Source organism: Metopolophium dirhodum, chromosome 2 (assembly GCF_019925205.1).
Source record: "Metopolophium dirhodum isolate CAU chromosome 2, ASM1992520v1, whole genome shotgun sequence".
Taxonomy (NCBI): domain Eukaryota; kingdom Metazoa; phylum Arthropoda; class Insecta; order Hemiptera; family Aphididae; genus Metopolophium; species Metopolophium dirhodum.
Genome location: NC_083561.1, coordinates 28676936 through 28696856, shown reverse-complemented (window position 1 = coordinate 28696856; position 19921 = coordinate 28676936). Strand labels below are relative to the sequence as shown.

At 39.0% G+C, this 19921-nt stretch overlaps 2 protein-coding genes across 2 annotated transcripts; one reads left to right on the top strand and one right to left on the bottom strand.

Moving 5' to 3' along the window:
* Positions 1 to 267: 267 nt before the first annotated feature.
* Positions 268 to 11042, top strand: LOC132937933 (protein naked cuticle homolog 2-like). Its single transcript, XM_061004562.1, has 5 exons — positions 268 to 649; positions 5884 to 6086; positions 6173 to 6271; positions 7074 to 7486; positions 9411 to 11042. Exons 1-5 carry the CDS (start codon positions 595 to 597, stop codon positions 9919 to 9921), a joined length of 1281 nt encoding a protein of 426 aa, XP_060860545.1. The 5' UTR covers positions 268 to 594; the 3' UTR covers positions 9922 to 11042.
* A 944-nt stretch (positions 11043 to 11986) lies between these two features.
* Positions 11987 to 19707, bottom strand: LOC132937932 (facilitated trehalose transporter Tret1-like). The gene is made up of 4 exons (XM_061004560.1): positions 19436 to 19707; positions 18428 to 18563; positions 16430 to 16615; positions 11987 to 13718 (listed from the first exon to the last, which is right to left on the bottom strand). Exons 1-4 carry the CDS (start codon positions 19469 to 19471, stop codon positions 12634 to 12636), a joined length of 1443 nt encoding a protein of 480 aa, XP_060860543.1. The 5' UTR covers positions 19472 to 19707; the 3' UTR covers positions 11987 to 12633.
* Positions 19708 to 19921: the final 214 nt, after the last annotated feature.

Genomic DNA, 19921 nt, shown 5'->3' with positions numbered 1-19921 from the left:
ATAAAACGTGCCGGGTAATAATGGACCGAGAAAATAACACGCACACAGACTAGGTATATAATATGTACCTACGCACACATGTGCGCGCGCGCGGTATCGTTTCAAAGAACGCTCGCGCGGGGCCCCCGGAACGGCCGTCACAGTATTGCCGGCTGGATGGAGGGCGGGCGGGAGGGTTGGCAGGCAAGCATTCCGTACGGCGGCGGCGGCGGCGACGGCGACGGTCCGACGAGGCCCCAAGGATGAGCGAGTGTGTGTCATGCCGTACTATATAGGCGGTCGCCTTGCCGATGAGCCGACGCCACTGCCGCCGCAACGGCACTACAACAGCAGTCGCCCGTCAGCATTCGATCGAGTATAACGTGTGCGTTGTTCGGCGTGTGTTCGCCTCGTCGCGAGCCGTGTATGCGTTCTCTTTAGCCGGGTATTATCGTTCGTTATTAATATTTTCAAACGTTTCACATTTAAAAAGTGTTTTTTTTTTTAATCGTGACTTTCGTTTCGAACCAATGACGAGAGGTTTTCTACTGTCGCCGTTAATTAATCTTTTTTATTAAGACATTTTTCTATTTGGTTCCTGCAACAGTTACCTTCATGGGACTGGCCAAAAAAATGGAATGGCTAAAGTGGATACGAAAATATTCTACAGGTAAACATTACTATTTATTACTGTTTTTTTTACTACTGTCGACGTGTTTCGTACATCGCGAGTGATATTTCCGGTAGGTTTATGGTGGTATATAATAATATAGTCTCTCATCTCGCGCGCGACGATCCATACGACGCACGTTCTAAATGTTCTTACTATATATACTATTATAGAGTATAGGTTATAGGCACTTACCCCGCACTCGTTAAGTACTCACACGTTTTACGACACTTGTTTAACGGTTGTTTCTGCCGCCGGCTTTGTTTATTATCTCGTCATCGACGCAGTAAAGCTTCATTACATAACGGATTACGGGGGACGCCGCGGCGAAAAAATGTATCGCGTACGGATGTATACTACGCGGGACCAAAAACCGAAGATCGTCAGGCGCCGCGCTTAAAGTTTCACCTGCAGCGGACGTGTACGATATCGTTTAACTATAATATAATATGACTGTCGTTTAATTATATACTATAGGTATTTTATACTATACATAAGTATCGATATGTCATCGTATATACACGAGAACTTATGTCTCGTGTACTATTATTATTATTATTATTATTACTATATACAATGCGTGTGAGTATGTTATATTTGGCGCGCACGATTGTTGTGACACGCAATCGCCGCCAACGGTTGGCGGCAAATTGCCGTCGAGGGTCGATGAACCACTACCACTAACCACTACCGCGGCGGAAGACTCGACGCGTTGCGTGTGCGGCGTGACGGACGAGACGAAAAGCCACCGACGCCGTCGCAAGAAATGCAACCGTCGCGTTAATTTGCTCAGATTTCGAACGTAATGCAAAAAAATTAATGACGAAAAAAACGCCAGCACTCAGCGGGGAGTCCGTGTCTCCACCTCCTCCTTTCTCCTCCTCTTCCTCAACGGTTTTTGTCGTATTGTCGTCGTATAATATGGTTTTCGTCGATCACGAATCAATTCGATTCCGTCGTGTATAACTTGCAACGATCCATACTTGCATAGTATCGTACACGCAGCGTTTTATATTATTATTATTATTATTATTATACAACAATACAAGAGAGAAGAGCTGCAGAGACGGCACGTTAGACCTGCGGTTTTTTTCATCTCTGCTGCAAAGGAATTCAGAGGGGCCCGCGCGTTTCCTTGGAAATGGGATTTTTTTTCTTTCTGCCGCCGACGTCACCCCTCACCACCACCCCTGACCGTCTTTCGCGCAACAACAACAACAATAATAATATAATATAATGTTTTCCATCGCTCCCGCTGCCGCAGTATCCAGCTGGCTCGTACCATTGTGATGCCGCGCGCCCCGGGTCTCCCGTGATTGTGAATCGGGTCCCGGCATAGATTTACACCGAAGACGCACACGCACACGCACATGCACACACACACACTCGGTGAAGGAACAAACACGGAATGTTTGTGGGTGGTGCAGAGCCGCGTGTATATCGGCGGGTCCCCTTGTGCGACGGCGACCCACGCCTTTTTGTTTACATGTTTTAGATTATGTATAGTGTATTTGCCCTCTTCATCCGTCGTTCTCTGCAGTCTCACTCATTCTCTCTCTCCCCCCCCCTCTCTCTCTCCCCCTCCCCCTACTCCTCCGCCCTGGTTGCCACTCCGGAAGTCTGCCGCCGCCGTCCGGCTTTCGTGTTTGTGTTTAATTTCTCCGCGCTATATTGTATTATACTCATATACGGTATACCTACTCGTATAGTATACATCGCTCATTGTCATGTCCGGTGTATGCGCGCACGAAAACCGTGGCGAAAGGGCTGTGCCGAAGTGGGAAATCTACTGCACGCGGACGTTGTCCACCATAACGAGACTTTCGATGTCGAGCGGATAATATTATAGTCTTCTGTCTCACTCTTGCGTGCGTATATCATTCATCGGAGTGGCGCGTTCGAACTTGGACAATGTAAACTGAAACGCAACTGAGAACGGGCCCTGTAGTCGGCTATAGACAATGTATGCGTGTGCGTATTCGGTATTTTTGTATTGTGTAATATACGCGGACGCGCGGCCGGTCAACGTCGGTCGGTCGGCCGTACTTCTTGGAACTCGGACGGGCCTCGCGCGCACCGTTTGGTTTTTATCTGCCGACATTCCGAGAACCGGCCCAATAAACAACGTTACAACGGTCATCATCGTCTCTCCGCGCCGCCCTACAGTCATTTCGTGTGCGCGTGTGTGCGCGCGCGCTCGTTTGTAACCGATACGACGTGCCGACGGTCGCGTCGACGGCGTGCACGGCACCCACCACTCAAATTGGTTGGCAGGGAGGTGGCGCGGGGATCGAGTTCCCGAAATCGTTTCGGGCCCTTTTCGTTGTCCGCCGCATTCTTGCCTCTTGGGGCGCGCATTCCGTGCGTCCTTTTTCCCCCTTCTTTTTTACCTCTGCGATACGGACGGCCACGTATTGACTGCGCGCGTAGAGTGTAATTATTATTATTTAGAACGATGATAATAACATTAATGTTTGTGTTTGGCGTTATCGACGATGTGATATTATATTATTACTCAATACTTAATTACATTAGGATAAACATATTATGATATAATATTATTATTATTATTTGTTACGGGTTCAAGGACGTCGGTGTCGTGAGGTCCGCGCGTCGTTTTGGTGCCAATTCTCCGCGGCGGCTGCAAACACGTGTTTAGTCGTCGGCCAGCGCTAAAATTAATCGCTACCGTGTTTACACTGCAGTCGGCCAATATACATTATACGCATATATCATATAATAATAATAATGACGTTACGAGCGCGAAAAACATCAGATACGTCCACCCTTCGCGGATATGTTTGATTCCTTTTTCGGATTACCTAGTGTAGGTGGGTAGGTACGCGTTTGGAATTCGTGAAAGCATAATAAGCAACAATAAGTATTTCCTAGCCGGTCGAAGACTACAACGACGAGTGTATCCGTATAATATAATACATACATAGTATGATATTATGTAGGTACATAGACGCGTCGGTCTTTTTTTTCAGTTATTACTTATTCGGTCGTGGCCACAGTACGCGGACGCGCGACCGCGTTTTACAATCTCCGGGGATTGACGACCACGATAAGTCCGAGCGGTTTTTATCCTCCAGAAAAAAAAAAAGTATATAATATAATATAAAATAATGACGTGTCATGTGTTATGCGTGCGTTGGAATATATACGAGGGGGAAAAATATATATATGGTATATATAAGGAAAGAAAAAAAAGAATATTACCGACCAGCCGGCCGGCGACTAATGTTATGTCGGCGGCTCCGCCTTGTCGGTACTCTTTGTAGCCAAGAGTCAAGGCCAAGATTATATATCTCAACCAAGGATCTCTTCTGAAACGTTGTTGCCGCATGTTGTTTCGTCTCTCTCTCTCCTCTCACGGTCGTCCCACCCTCTCGCTCAGACACACACACATACGCATACTCACACTTACATTCGGTCCGTTGCCCGTAGATGATTGTAACGCCGTCGTTCGCGCGCGCGCGCGGGACAGAACAATACTATGAAAACGTGTTATTAGCATATTATAGAAATCCGGTTCCGAAAAAAATCGTAATAACAATAATCGGGATCGAATATTATAGATATATATTTTTTTCGTCTATTCTCCCTCCACCCCCACCCCCGGCTAAGTAGAAGAAAAGATATCTCTCGAAGGTCGCGCGCATAAAACCCCGTCCCCTCTTCTCGACCACTTATATTATGATAATTTATATACGTTTGACGTACGCGTGTCAATTGAGCATGCAAGCACTGCAGTGGTAGTAATAAGTAATATATTATAATATCATTTTATGTACCGTATTTTAAGCAATCTTCGTCGTCGTGACCTAGCGGAGTCGGCACAAAAATGATCGAGAAAAAAATTACACTCGCGCGCGCACACGGCACACCGTATATAACATGCATATATATAATAATAATAATAATATAATATTATTCTAGTTTTGTGCGTCTATTGTTCTGTTATGTTTTTTATTCGGTAGAAACGGCGTTCGTGTGTGTGTGTGTGTCTGTGAGATGCGAGTTGAATCGGCCTCCGCGGCTTCGGCTTCGGCTGCGGGAGAGAAGATGGATGGATGGATGTGCTCGGCGGTACGTATCAAACGTTCGCCGCTCTCGCCTCCTCCGGTCTACGTCGCCGACAACCAAACCGGTTTCGTTTCCTCGACCGCGCGCGTTTGCGTGTGTGTGTTGTTGTTGTTGCCGTGTGGTTGTTCTTTCGTGCGTGTGTGCGCCTCTATAATATTATCGTCGTCGTCGTCGTCGCCACCGCACTCTCACCTCTCTAGCTCGCTCTCTCCATCTGTCTATTTTTTTTTCCACCCCAGCAAACCCCTGCACCGATCCCACCTGCACCCCTTTCTAGCACTCTTTTCGTTTTGACCGTGTACATTCTTTTTCCTTGCTCAATAATACACTCTCCCGTATTATTCGTAATCATATACCTATACGTTATAATAATAATATAAGCACACGATTTCGCGATGACTGAATGGTGTCAAGACTCGTAAAGACGAAATTAATATACTATATTGTTACATTAATATTATAGAAACTACACTGTATGTACATCAACCATGTGTAACGAGATATAATATTTAGGGAAAGGAATAAAACAGTCGCAGTCGGGTTTGGGGCACATTATATTATATTAATATTATAATAATTATACATATTATATAATCGTATTCCGAGGTCCTGCCTCGTTTTCGTCGCGTGGGTACCTACCTAATTCTCCGGTCCCGCGAATATAATAATAGGCACGTCATATTATGTTCACCGCACTCATTACAGTCGTATTGTCCGCGTCCGACTTGCTATCCCCGCCCGCGTGCCACTCGAATACTCGATGTATGTTTTATATATATTGTACTCGCGCTGCAGCAAGCACGGGTCGAATAGACCAGAACTGGTTCTTACCCTAAACCGCGTAGCGTTTCCTCTGGGCGGGAAAGAATGAAAACGGTGAAAAAAAAAATTAAAAACTAAACAAAAACGTATATACACGCCGCTGCCGCTTTTTTGATGATGTGTTTCACCGCATCCTGCTGGTTGTAGCGGCGGAGATGTAATACCAGATTCCAGTTATTAAATATTTTTAATTAAAAACCGCCATTCTACATATATGTATTATACATACCGTATATATACCGTGCACGTAAATTTGTAAATTATGTTAATGTCTTTAAGTGGATTTTAATTGACATTTTTTTCCCCACTTCCCGGTTTCGCAGGTATCCTGGACACGAAAACTGGTAGCATGGAAACGTTAATTGATTCGGCCAGTTCGAAGACCATCAATTACGCTTATACCTCCTCGGTAATTGCTGACGATGAATTCATTAACGCCGCCGCACCCCCACACCAGCGTCCGATGTTGCCGCCGCCACCACCTACTTCACAAGTTTCACCGTCGCCGCCACAGCTACCTAACGACGTGAGTACTCCGTCCATACGTACTAAATATTGTAATGCTTTGAATATTTAAAGTTTTTAAATCTAAATGGATTTCTTCCTAAACAGGTATACGACTGCTGTGTATCGCTGGATGGAATACCCATCAAACACGAGTTTCAGTACACCTTCTCCGACACTGACGGTCATGGAAAAATCACCAAACACGTAAGTCCCCTTTCTATATTAATATATTATGTCATAATACGTACACAACGTTATCACGTGTTCTACGGGGAGTGGCATAATGGTTTTCCGGGTTCAAACCAACCCTAAAATTATTTGTTTGGTTAATCTGATAGTTCGGTACACATTTTACACACGATTTTTTTGTATTTTTGTCATAAAACCCTCCTTAAAAATCACGTTATGTCATATTGTCACCGTATGTGTCCGTAAATATTGTTTATATACTTACAACAATTTTATTATAATATATACTCTGAACGCGACATAAGGTATACCTAAATTATCTAGCACGCGGTAGATACGTTACGATTTTATATACCCGAAAAATAATAAACACATTATAGTATATAGTCCACCGCCCTGACTTTAAAGATTTTAAATGGAACGCATTTAAAAATAACAAATCGTTCCTTCTGATGTTTGGCAACGCAATCAAAGTAGTCCACTCAAACCGTCTGTGAAACTTTTCATATAGGCGCGACAACAACGGGATCTCTTTGTTTTTGCTCGTCCGCCTTTGATCTTCCAATTAAGACACATTTCACTGTTTCACAGACACATTGTCAGTTAATAGTAACATATATTAAATATAATATGTAATTCCTCGAAATCCCATTGGGGACGTCTGAACCTCCACTCTTGGCAAACCGTCAAATCCATTATTATTATTATTATTATTTTTGGTTTTCTTAAATTTCTTTTAATATCGTGCTCGTCTCCGTGTTACCATCATATTATATAATATTTTTAATAACGATTTTTATATATTGTGCTACCACAGGATGTCGAAGGACTGGCTACGAAAATACTCGAGTCCATGTATGGTACGACGTTGAAATTCTCGGCGCGGGGCCAGCGAACTGTCAAAGTGACGCTCAACATCAGACAATCAGTGGCGGTGGTCGTGGACGGCACGACGACGGGTACGCCGTACCGTGGCCACCAGAGCAGCCGGGAGCGCAAGACCAAGTCGGACAGACATCGTGGCCGGACAGACACTACCGAATACGGGGGTGTCGACGATGCGACTCTGTTGGAACAGTCGGGCTATCCTTCAGTTTACGATGGTGTCAAGGGGTCCTGGCTGCCACACCACAGAAGTGCCAAGCTGGGCGCACAGCGGTATAGGCGAGAACAACTGATCGAAATGGTGCAGAGGAGTCTGGCGGAAAACTTGAGTTTTCAAAATCAAAGGTATGTGACGTCATGCGATCGTTAATTATATGAGTCGAACAGTTGCAAAATGTATAGCTGTATGTACATGTAAATGTTATAGATAATGTCGATAATAATAATAATATCTAGTACCTAACTAGTTACGTCCAAATACAACATTAAATAAAAACATAGTTGAAATAAACAATGACTTGCAACTATTATTTACATACTTACCTCACTCTTACATTGGAGATTAAATCGAATGTATGATATCGATTTTTATGAAAATGGACTTACCATAGTATAGGTAATATCTTTTGCAACTGATTGATTCGTATATTATAATTTATAATAATACAAATGAATTTGACAGTTAGAATTTTATAACGACTATAATATAATAACAAATAAATATAATATTATTATGTTACCGTATTTCGATTCACGATTGTCGGTTGCGGTTACGAGGTATTATAATCCGTTATCGACAGACTTTCGGAAATTTGATCGCACGCGCGTATTAATTTATCGTACGAATTGTATTACGTTATTGTCGATCAGTCTGACTAATACATATTTCCCGACTAGTGGCGGCACGCATTTTTCACAATACGTAATCGCGCGATGAACATAATATTATTATATTATTGTAAATAAATCAAAACTATGCGAACGGGCCAGTAGAGATTACGCGCGCAAACCCCGCGGCGGCGGCGGCGCTAGTAAATAAAATCATAACGTCGTCGTCGTCGTCCGTTTATTATAATTCATAATATATGTACACCGCATGTACAATAATAATAATATATTGTTGTATACAGTTATACTACGCGAGCGAGGCCGACCGGTATATATTATGTGCAGCACGCACGCTGTATACATAATAACCGTTCGTCGGGTCGCGAAAAAGGAATTCCGCGTGTATACCTCTATATAGATCGCCGGACGATTATAATAATTTTATATACCTATATTTTTAATAACGTATTGTAAACGTTTCGCCGGTACACACAATATGTGTGCACGCATGTGTGTGTGCATTGGACTCAGTCCAAATCCGACACTCTCCAAAGCGAGCCGGCACACGTGACGACGAAAGATGACGCCCGTGCGCGTATGTACCCGCGGAGTTTCGAGGGCGTAAATACAATATTATTATTTATAGACGGTTTTGAAATTTAAAATGATAAATTTCACCGCTTCTTCCGGAGCCGGAAGTTGAAAAATATCTATCGCCGTGAACCGTTCTCGCACTGCAGCAAAACCCGCGGATTTGTGTCCGACGAAACGCCGCAGCTGAGTAATAGATCATAATATTATTATTATGCTTATTATAGCTAGTGCATACAAAATATCACGTGCATCCGATAACGATATCATCATAATTCATAATATTAGATAATATCGCCAGCTATGTTATACTAAAGTTGTTGGACTTTAACGACATAATAACATACGTATTAAGAATTAAGATCCGAAAACATATCCAAAATAAGTAGACTATATTATGTTTACCGAAATACTTAATTATATTATCATATTATAATATCAATATGTTTGTTTTTTAAACATATATTTTATCGATGCGCGTTTTTCCCCCCAAAATAAGGCCCAATGCACACTTCCGTTATTTTAGTGTACCTACTTAGTGGTGTTTTTTTAATGTGCCATGCGTAAAATACAGTGTTTGGCGTAACAAAACTAACATTTTAGTCGAAATGGAAATAATGTGAAATGTTTAATCACTAAATAATCTTTGTTCAACGCTGTGCAGTATGCACACTAGGTCACTAGGTATATCGGCTATAGATATTTTATATTATAAATAATCGACTCGGAGAAATATGCAAATCGGAAGTTTAATAATATTTTATCGACCTATTATTTATACACGCACCACGAGTGTTCAGCATTATAATATTAAAACATTTTTTAAACCATTTATTTTTTATGTTTACAGGAAATCCGAAAAGCCGGCGGAGGTCGTTTATCACAGACCACGGACGAAGCGTCGCCAGACCGGAGCCCTGCCGGCCAAGGTAGCGTGGAGCCCGTACGACTTCGAACCGGTGGCGCACGTGCCTTCGCACCAACACCACCACCATCTCCAGCAACAGCTCCAGCAGCAGCACCGACAGCACGAACACCTCAAGAACGTCAGAAGCCAGCAGCACCAGTTGTACAGTAACGATGTAACGGCCGAGGAGCACCACGGGGTCAAGTATTCGTCGGGTCACTCGCGCCAGCACCACCGGACCACCGCCGTAGTCAGCGGTAGCAAACTGCAACAGTCGAAGGACGCGGCCGCGGCCACCACCACCACCGCAGCCGCCGCCGCCGCCGCCGCTCAAGAGCAAACCAAAAACATCGATCATCAGCGGTACAAACGCGCCAAATTGGCGTCCAAGAAGATCCATCATCACATACACGAACACCATCATTATCATCACTACGACTATTACATCGTTTAAGAGAGAGAGTGTGTGTGTATGTGAGTGAGAGAGAACAACGAAAAAATCCGTTTAATTCCTTTCATCGTGTATATTAACTGTCACAACATTATCATATATTATTAGGTATATACTTACATATTGTATACATATACATTACATGTTTGTGTTTTTTGCGAGCATGTTTGCTGCGCTGCACTGGACCAACCGGGTCGGCGACATCAACAAAAAGCTTTTTTCCCAAAAACTATATAGATTCCTTTTTTCCCTATCCAACCGATCAAATTATAAAGAAACAATACAACATAAATCCATTACAATATTCACGTTCGCGGTTGTACGCTCGCCGGCGTTTATATATATATTATATATACACGCACAGTGCCAACTATAATTTATTTTTATTATTATCATTATTATTATTATTATTATATTATTATATTATTATTAGGTAATTTTTTTTTTTAAAACGCATTTGTTGTATATGCGCCTATATAAGGATTTCGGTTATGATATGTGTGCAAAACAAAGTTTGATTTGTGTATCATCGAAATATTATTACGCGTCCGGTAATTTCTGCGAACGCCGGTTTTTTACCTCCTTTTCCCAACACGAAAAACAAACAAACAAACAAACATCACGCGATCAAACTTTGAGGCACATGTACATAATTATCTGAAGTATTTGTGAATGTGTTTAACAGCCCAATAGTTCCTTTTTTTGTATGTGTACTATTATTATTGTATTTTTTTTTTCATAAGATTTAAGTTTTTAAACGACATCGATTGTAAAAACGTCAAATTAATGTTATGCGAACAAAGACTAAACATTTTTTTTCATATTATATTGTACGATACCCGCCGTCGCTGTAACACCTGCCGCAGGGCTGCAGTTTTTTATTTTTTTAAATTATTAACGATTGTAATATTATTAATTGTGTAGGTATGCTATAATATGATATTATTCTCTCGCCGTGCACTGGCTGTAAACCGATATGGCTTATATACGAATTGTATGCAAAACAAAAGAAACCTACGGAATTTCAATTTTACGTGTGTAAATTGCAACTGTCATTTATATTAAAGTGTTTTCACCACTGTTCAACCATAATATTATGTTATATTAAAATCCGACAAACAGTATATTATATGTTATTGATTATATTAAATATACCCTGGTGCTGATCCATCCATCCTTTAACGATTATCGATACAAGATCCTGCAAACGAATCTTTCTATCATTTATTAGGTATTAACTGAATTTTTATTAAAATACGAATTTATTATTATTCAATATTGATTAATGTGAGACTATAATATAAGAAAAAAGCTTGTATGATTTATATTGATATTATGAATTTAAAATTATTTGGTCTCATGTTATAGTTGATTTTTTTTTTAATTTCGAGTGAAAATGTTTACTATTTACACAACATTTAATATCGAATAATGATATTGTAAATTAAAATGTTTCTAATTTTCATTCTTCCAGTAACAACGGTCAACAATATATTATTATGAAACATTTTAATACATTAATATAGGTTTGGTTTAGTTGTAGGCTTGAATAACGTAGGTAGTAGGTACCTAACCTATAATCTATATACCTACCAAATACATATGCATGTTTAATTAATATACTAGAGCAATCTGATATATAAAGAAATATATAATATTGAAATTAACTATGTACACTTAGCGTAGCTTCCACACATTCCTTGCCTAGAAAGGTATTATTTGATATGATAATAGATCAAATTTTTCACGGGCCACGACTTAAATTCACCTATAGAAATCAATTTTAATCTATATGTTATAATTTTAAATTGTAATGTTGGTTTATTGCAATATAAGATAATATTTGTAACGTCGACTGTATTTTTAACTTGTAAAGCTTGATGAAAAATAAGCTTAAGCGTTTGTCAGTTTAATGAAAATCTATATACAACATAGTATGTAAATATAAATACAAAAATTAATATAATATAGCAAGAACGTACGTGGCGTATACCGCCTCTAAAATAGTACCTATATAAGTACATAGACACAATTTTAAAATAAATATATATTATATTACACTAATAAATACAGAGTAAATATATTATATTATATTTCGTTAAAAGCTATAATTTACATAAAAAAATATTAATTGCTTTACAAAATGATATTCAAAAGTCGTATTAATTACACAATCATTATATTATTTACTACAAAAATTACTTACTCTTAAATATACATAATATATAGTATAAACCGTATACGATATTGTAAATATTATTTACATGGGTATAAAACAGACTTACAGTACTTTTATTATTACATTAAATTGTAAAAAATGGGTCAATATAGTATTGTACCCAACTACAACACGTTATTATGTACACTGACCTGGCTGGTATCAGGGAAGAAATATATAGTCATTACGTGGAATACGATGATAATTATATTTTAAATCAGACGTGATACATTTATTGTTGTTATGACACAATCGTGTATTAGGTATCAAATAGTATTGCGGTGACGCAACGTCGTCACTCGTCGTGCTCATACCAAAGTAAAAAATATATTTTTAAATATTCACAGTTTATACAGTTTGATTGTGTAGTATAGACAATTCGAACTCTATTATATTATTGTTTGACATGCCGGCTACATAACTAACTAACTACAACGACGACGACGACGACTAAATAATACTTTAAGACCGGCTGTGGAGCTGCAGCGGGGTCGGGTCTAGGGTATTTGAGGCTTGACTATCCTCTTGCGGGCCTTGTCGCTGGACGACCTGAACCCGTCGGTAATCTCGTTTAGCGTTTTGCCAGTAGTCTCGGGCAGTACGAACGCGCCGAACAGTGAGATGACGAAGCACATGCAAGCGCACGCTGTCCACACGCCCCGGATACCGAACATGTCCACCATCATCGGGTACACCTTGATGGCGCCAAACATGAGCTCGTAACCGCACGAGTACATCACGCCGTTCATGGTGCCCTTGACGGCCATCGGGAACATCTCACCGCACACGCTCCACGGTAACGGCAGCACGGCGAACATAGCGAAGAACACGTAGAACAGGAACGGCACGATCAGCAAGTCGGTGGCCGGCGGGGCGGACACGCCGTTGAACGCGTACAGGTAACCGACTACAGTGGACATGGACACGCACATGCCCAGTCCCGAGACGGTAGTTAGCGTGCGCTTGCGCGCCGATTGGAACATGAGGCTGACGATGGTCCCGGCCAGTCGGGCGGCGCAGAGGTACACGGCGGCGGTCATGCCGTCGATGGACACGCGGCAGTCGCGCATCACGTCCACCGAGTAGAACAGCAGCACGTAGAACCCGGACGCTTGTTGGCAGCAGAAGAACGCGAGGGAGGCAAGCGTGGGCTTCCAGACGGTGGGTGAGGTGTACGTGCCCCAGCAGCTCACGTTCGTGTCCATGATCGCGCCAACCGTCGAGTCAGCCCGAGTCAACGTGGCCATGGCCGCAGACGCGCAAGGCGGCGGTGGTAGCGTTGGTAGGTCGTCGATGCGGTCCAGCTGGAACCCGAACCACTTCTCGGCCAGTCGGGCCTCCTCTTCCCGCTTCCGGGACCGCAGCCACATGGGCGTGGACGGCACGAAGAACGGCGCGACGAAACCGATCGCGCACATCACGGCGTATACGGCTGCCACCGTGCGCCAGTGGAACAACGCGCCCAAGATCGCGGACGTCATCAGTCCCAAGCCCACGAACAGTGTGTAGATCAACAGGAAAAAGGGCCGGGTGTCCGTCGGGCTCGTCTCGGCTATGTACACGTAGATCACGCCTCCGGTACCTGAAACACGACACGGATGAGTTTTATATTAATACTGTTGTTCTATATTGTTGCTATCGAAATTTTCATTTTGGCGAAACATTCAAAAAGTTTTGTGACCTTATGACTCCATGATCGATGCGTGAACAGCCACCCCCAATTTGTATTTAAATAAAAAATACAAATTAAAAAATTATATATGAAAACATCACTGCTATAGAAAATAATTCAACGAGGGCGCAATCCACTCATCACCCGACCAATCGTAACTAAAATGGTATTGTCCGAGTTGCGGTCGCAATAGACGAATTGCGGTCTTAATAATATTGAAGGTAAAATTAACGTCTTAATTGCGGTCAGTATCCGGTTATCGATTATCCGATGAGCTCTTATCCAATTTTGTGCATCGTTTGTGCAGAAATGTGCACCAGATCCCGACGTTTGTGCACAAAAACTCCCAGCGCTATCCAAAAATCAAAGTGAGGGGTATTAACACGAGGGTCCCCCTTTTTTGAAATTTTAAATATTTGTCATATTAATAAATCTTGTTTACGTACCTAATAGGTTTAATAGAATTTTACTATTGCCATGTAAACGTATGACAAATAAAATCTTCAAATATTTTTAATTTATCAAGAAAGCATTATCTTGTTCTAATGTTTTTGATTTCAAAATTGTATGAATAAATACAGTTTTTTCTTTATGCATTTCTTTACTTTATATTTTATATTCAAAATTTGTATTTTGACCGTTTCATTTTTGTATTTAGCATAATAATATGTAACTATGTCAATATTTAAAACATAGTATTTTGATATTTAACCTGTTTTGATCCCGACCGCAACTCGGATTTTTTTTTTTACCTGTTATAATTTCGACCGCAACTCGGTATCAACCACTAAAATATAGGTACTCAACTGACGTACTTACAGGTTGTATTTAGTTGTAATTATAACATAGAGGGTGGATACCTATAGGTATATAGATTTCTCCCTAATTGTTATCAGTACGCAGCGATATGCTGAGCAAACGGTTTATCGTGGCGTGCATATACATATTATATAAATATAATACAACAATAGTGACAAGTGTCATCCGATCTCCTCACAATAAAATATAATAATATATTATAATTTATAGGTACTGGGTGGTGGGTATACCGTTATATATTTATCATATATTATTATTATTTTATTTTATTATAGTATATACTCTATATTATACATAGTGCCGCAAATCTCTCACGTATCGGCTGCGTACAACAATACTTATTGTGACTTCGTATTATAAGTCGTCCTCCAACAATAATAATAATAGTAATATATGTAATAATAAAATAATCCGACCCGTCGGATTACGGATGTATCCGTACCCGTACACGCCTATAAATTATATGGCACACAAATAATGTAGAGGTCGTCATATACACGTCGCCTAAGTATTATACGTGCCCCAATCGGGATTTGTATCCTCCCGACATGCGGTGTTCTGACTATTTATATATATTATTACGTACATGATATATACCTATGTATATGTCACCGAACAATATATATATATATATTTAGCACTGCTTTGATGTACGGGCGAGAGGCGAATCGGATATAATATTATATATTATTTTGTTTATCGCCTAATAATAAATCATAATATAATGTGCCTACAGACCCGAGAGCTGCGCACTACCTACGAATAAACGATATACCTACAAATGTATATAACAATTTCGTGTTTGTCGCGAAAAGGAAAAACGTGCTCGTTTGACCCAAAAGAACAACAGCGCGTCTGTATATAAATTCTCACTTTATACTCGTATATATGCGGTTTACCCACAATCCCGAACATCCGGAGGCCGCTATTATATAATATTATATACACAGGGACGCCGCCGTCGCCGCATAATCTTCGTTGAACATAATAAATATCATTATGCCACTGACATGTGCGTACGAAACACGGTCTCATATTTATAATATAATGCGACAATAGGTGACGAAGAAATATTTGTTGGGATCCGAAATGTTTCTCAGTTACCTGTTCCTTTGAGGAGGACCAGTTATCGAGAAGGTTCGAACGAAGACAAACGAGAACATATTTTATAATAAAAAGTATACAAAAATAGTAAGTATTATTTACTAATTATAATACACGATGTACATTGTATATAATTTGTATAAATATGATTTTATGGAGGTAAAAATTTATTGAGGCCCATAATTCAGTAATTTGTAGCCGCGGCTGCCCAAAAAAAGTTAAAGTACTTTAGGGACTGCATCTGCTGCTGCGGTTGCGCACGCCTATGTAAAAAAGAGACTGGTTGAATATGACATTGGTGTAAAATTAGCCGTCATTGACCAATTAGTTATTTCAAATATTAACCCTAATGAGAAAATAAACTGTAAAAACTTTCAGGTATATATATATATATTATATAATACTATAAAAGTATACAGATATGTATGAAGTGTTTACACGGAATCCCCATTAAAAATCGTTTAACTCATTGTTGTTTTGAGCGGTACATTATTATATCCGTTCACTAAATTAGTAATAATTGCAATAAATTAGCAAGCCGATCGATTTACAACCAAAATGTAATGAGTAGGCTTATGACTTATGAGCTTATGACTCACAAACAATATCGTTAGAGGCTCGTCAAGTGTCAAGTCATTTCATTACGACTATAATAATTATCGTCTGAATTAAATTACTTTATAGTAATAAGCACTCACCAGTAGCTAGTCCGGTCAACAGTCTGCCGATATAAATGTCTTTCAAGCTCTCGGCGTTGCTGAGCAGCGACCAGCTGATTAGCAGGGGCACGTACGTAAGCTGTAGCGATAACTTCCGGCCGAACCTGTCGGACAAATAGCCGAACACCAGCGAACCGATGGGGCACAGCAGGAGCGGAAGACTTGCTGCAAAAAACCCAAACCGTTCATATTTCATTATACATAATATTATATTCTCACAGTATCCGTCACTTGTATCACGACATATTACATAAATATTACTTGGGCTAGTCCTTCAAAATAATATTATAGACTCAGGGATGAATGTATGCAGTGGCGTACATTCAAATTTGCTCTGGGGGGGGGGGGGGGGGGTTTAAAAAAAAATAACCAGCACTAAAACCTTCTCTTTGCAACTACCCATTCTCCTAACAATCAAACACATTACACGTATAAATATTAATAGGAAAATTAATAGCAAAACAAATACAAAGGTTTACGTAACTCATGGCAGTTAAATATTATTTAATATGCACATAGTAAGTACATAATATTATAAATATTATATTATTAATTATTTATAATAAAATTTCTAGTCTCCTTTTTTTATTGGATAGTTCAACCAGCACTTCATCAGGAGTAATTGAATCATTTTTGTTGATCGAGAGCATAGCTAGACCATTAAGAGTTCCACTAGAGGAACTTATAACTGTTTGAGTTGCATTCAATGAATTTGACAATGAATTCATTATTGAGGGTGGTTTCGAAAAAAAAGATAGCAGTTTCGATTGTTTTTTTTCAGCCATGATTACTATTTATTTTACCTTCAAAACCTAAAATATATCGAAATCGAATGATAATGATTATGATGTGATAATAAATCATTAAAAATTATTATTAACAGTATTCACGTTGATACTTAAAACATTAAAATTAAAAATACCTACTCATCGTATTATGATGTACACAAATAATATCTGTTTGAAAGACAACTAAAATATATAATACTTATTTATTATTATTTATTACTTATTACTTATGTGATAGGTAACTTCTGTACTTAAAAATACAATATATACAGCTATATATATGTGTATGCATATTAACTTAACTGAGTTAAAAAAAAAAAAAACTTCCATTTCACCGTATTATTGTCACTCACGCGAAATTCAACGATTATAACGCAATCGGTTTTTTCTCCGTTGTCTGATCGAGTCGGTCGAGATAAAAACAATATTAATATGTATTTATATATCCGCACGCAACTAACTAACTGTGTACGATCAAAATAATGTCTATTTTGATTGATATACCGTATTATACGGCACCCATAATTTCGTTATGAAATCTTTTTTCGTTGTTGGTTAAGTATAGTGTTTACTGTTTACTCAATAGTCATATTATTATGACGTATATTTGTGTATACACGGTTGATTAATAATAAGAAATTCATCAATTATATCATATTATTTTTTTTTTGTTTTTTTGGTCCTGGGGGGGGTTTGAACCCGAAAACCCCCCTCCCCCCCCCGTATGTACGCCACTGAATGTATGTTTTTCCATTGATGTGCATATTGAGATTTTTTGTGTCATGAACTCTGAACTACCGAAAGGTGCTTTTTATAGTAGAAAAAATGTTTGGATCTTCAACTTCATAGGAAAATTTCTGATAGAAAATTACCTCTTGTTTATATTTTGGGGGGTCAAAATTAGAAATTTCCTTTAGAATTTTTTTTTTTTTTTTTAACTTGTCTGAGGAGGACAATATTAATGGATGCAACTATATTAATATATTGTATACGTATTAAGTATTTAATATTTAGTACATACTATATTATGATTTATAACTTAAGTTTTGTTTTAAAATATGGTGAGTATACAAACGATAATTTAATTCTTACAAATAGTATAATGGATCGGTACACGAATGTTTTTGGATGCAGTTGTAGAAAAATTACATTTTTTTGGTGAGGGGCGTCTCCACGAATTTGTACATACCTATCCAGGACGCTTGGTCTGCGTCGACTTTGACGAGAGCGTCGGACAGTTCGAGCTGCGGCAGTATGACGGCTGAAAATCCGAAAACCCCACCGATGACAAACTGTTGAAACGACATTACACTGGTCGTGAAGAACTGCATAAAACGTATAAACACAAATAAATAATATAACTCGATGACTTGGTGCAAGAAAGGCCAATATCAAAAACTAACCACAGTTTGGATTGTTGGGAAATATAATTTTTAAATACATCCATTTTTAAAATAATCACATCGGTTAAATAATCTCAATTTTATCAAAATGCAACATAGGCCTTTCTTGCACCAAACAAAATAAAAATATAACTATTGCTAAAATATTAGAGATTAAATTCTTTTAAAAAATAAAAACGGACACTATAAAAGGTGCGATAACGATCGTATCAAAGATTGACAAAATTACATTTATCTAAATGTTTAAAAAATATACTATCGGTGCAAGATAAAATTATGATCTGTATAATATAGACACCACTATAACCTATATAATATTTTTATTTTTTTCGTCACACCAAGGGAATCGTATATATAAGTTATAATAATTATAATTTATAACAAAACATCATAGGTCTTAAAAACTAAGTCGAAAAAGTAAAATAAATATTATCACATAACCATGGTATCGTTAATGTGATATTGAGATTTACAAAACTGAGAACAGTGGCATTTTCATGACAAAAAAAGTTCAAATTAATCTGCAGCTGTAATACACGAACGCCAAACATTTCGAACTTGATTATATTCGAACTTCAAACTTTTTGAATTTTTTTGAGTACCTGTGGGCTGTGAAGGTTCGAGAACCCATATGCCTAATACTATTTATATTCGTAAAGCTATAACAACTTAAAAATTAATAGACGACAGAAATACGACTGCATTGGGAAATTTTGTCACTTTAATAATTTTTTTCTGGAAAAATTCACTAACACAATACTATTACGGATAATTCGACGTCGTGATTGGCTTACCAGTTTCAGTTCCACAACGGATATTTTGTTCAACATTTTGGACGACGACGGTGAAACGGTGTGAATATTATAATGCTGCTTCTGCGATGCGCGAAGACCCTATGTGCAATATATTAAATACAAATGAGGACAAAAATAATTGATGGCGTTTACTCTAAGGCTTTGGTAGAGGATAGTTTGCGCGCGTTCTCTTCGGCGGCGGCGGCGGTTCCGCGAGAAGAATGCAAAAAGAACACGCGACGCGTTCAATTTTTATAACCACATCGATCAGGTTGAACAAATCGTGACTGCGATAACGCTTTAATCTCTGACTCGTCATTATAATATTCACAGTTGTAGGTACTAATAATGAAGATAATAATTATGATAATAATAATAATATACAAACGTCATAAGATTGTACATAATACACATTAGTAATTAGTACATTACACACGAAAGTTGTTGATAGATTATCCCGCGAACGTATGTTATAATATTATTAAA

Bases quoted from the DNA above. Each gene is read 5' to 3' on its own strand.
- LOC132937932 (XM_061004560.1), bottom strand. From the start codon at position 19,471: ATGTTGAACAAAATATCCGTTGTGGAACTGAAACTG. The intron at 16,616-18,427 runs GTATGTACAAAT...GGTTTTTTGCAG, and splicing joins AGACCAAGCGTCCTGGATAG to CAAGTCTTCCGCTCCTGCTG. The intron at 13,719-16,429 runs GTGAGTGCTTAT...GTCGTGTTTCAG, and splicing joins GTTGACCGGACTAGCTACTG to GTACCGGAGGCGTGATCTAC.
- LOC132937933 (XM_061004562.1), top strand. From the start codon at position 595: ATGGGACTGGCCAAAAAAATGGAATGGCTAAAGTGGATACGAAAATAT. The intron at 6,087-6,172 runs GTGAGTACTCCG...CTTCCTAAACAG, and splicing joins CGCCACAGCTACCTAACGAC to GTATACGACTGCTGTGTATC. The intron at 6,272-7,073 runs GTAAGTCCCCTT...GTGCTACCACAG, and splicing joins ATGGAAAAATCACCAAACAC to GATGTCGAAGGACTGGCTAC.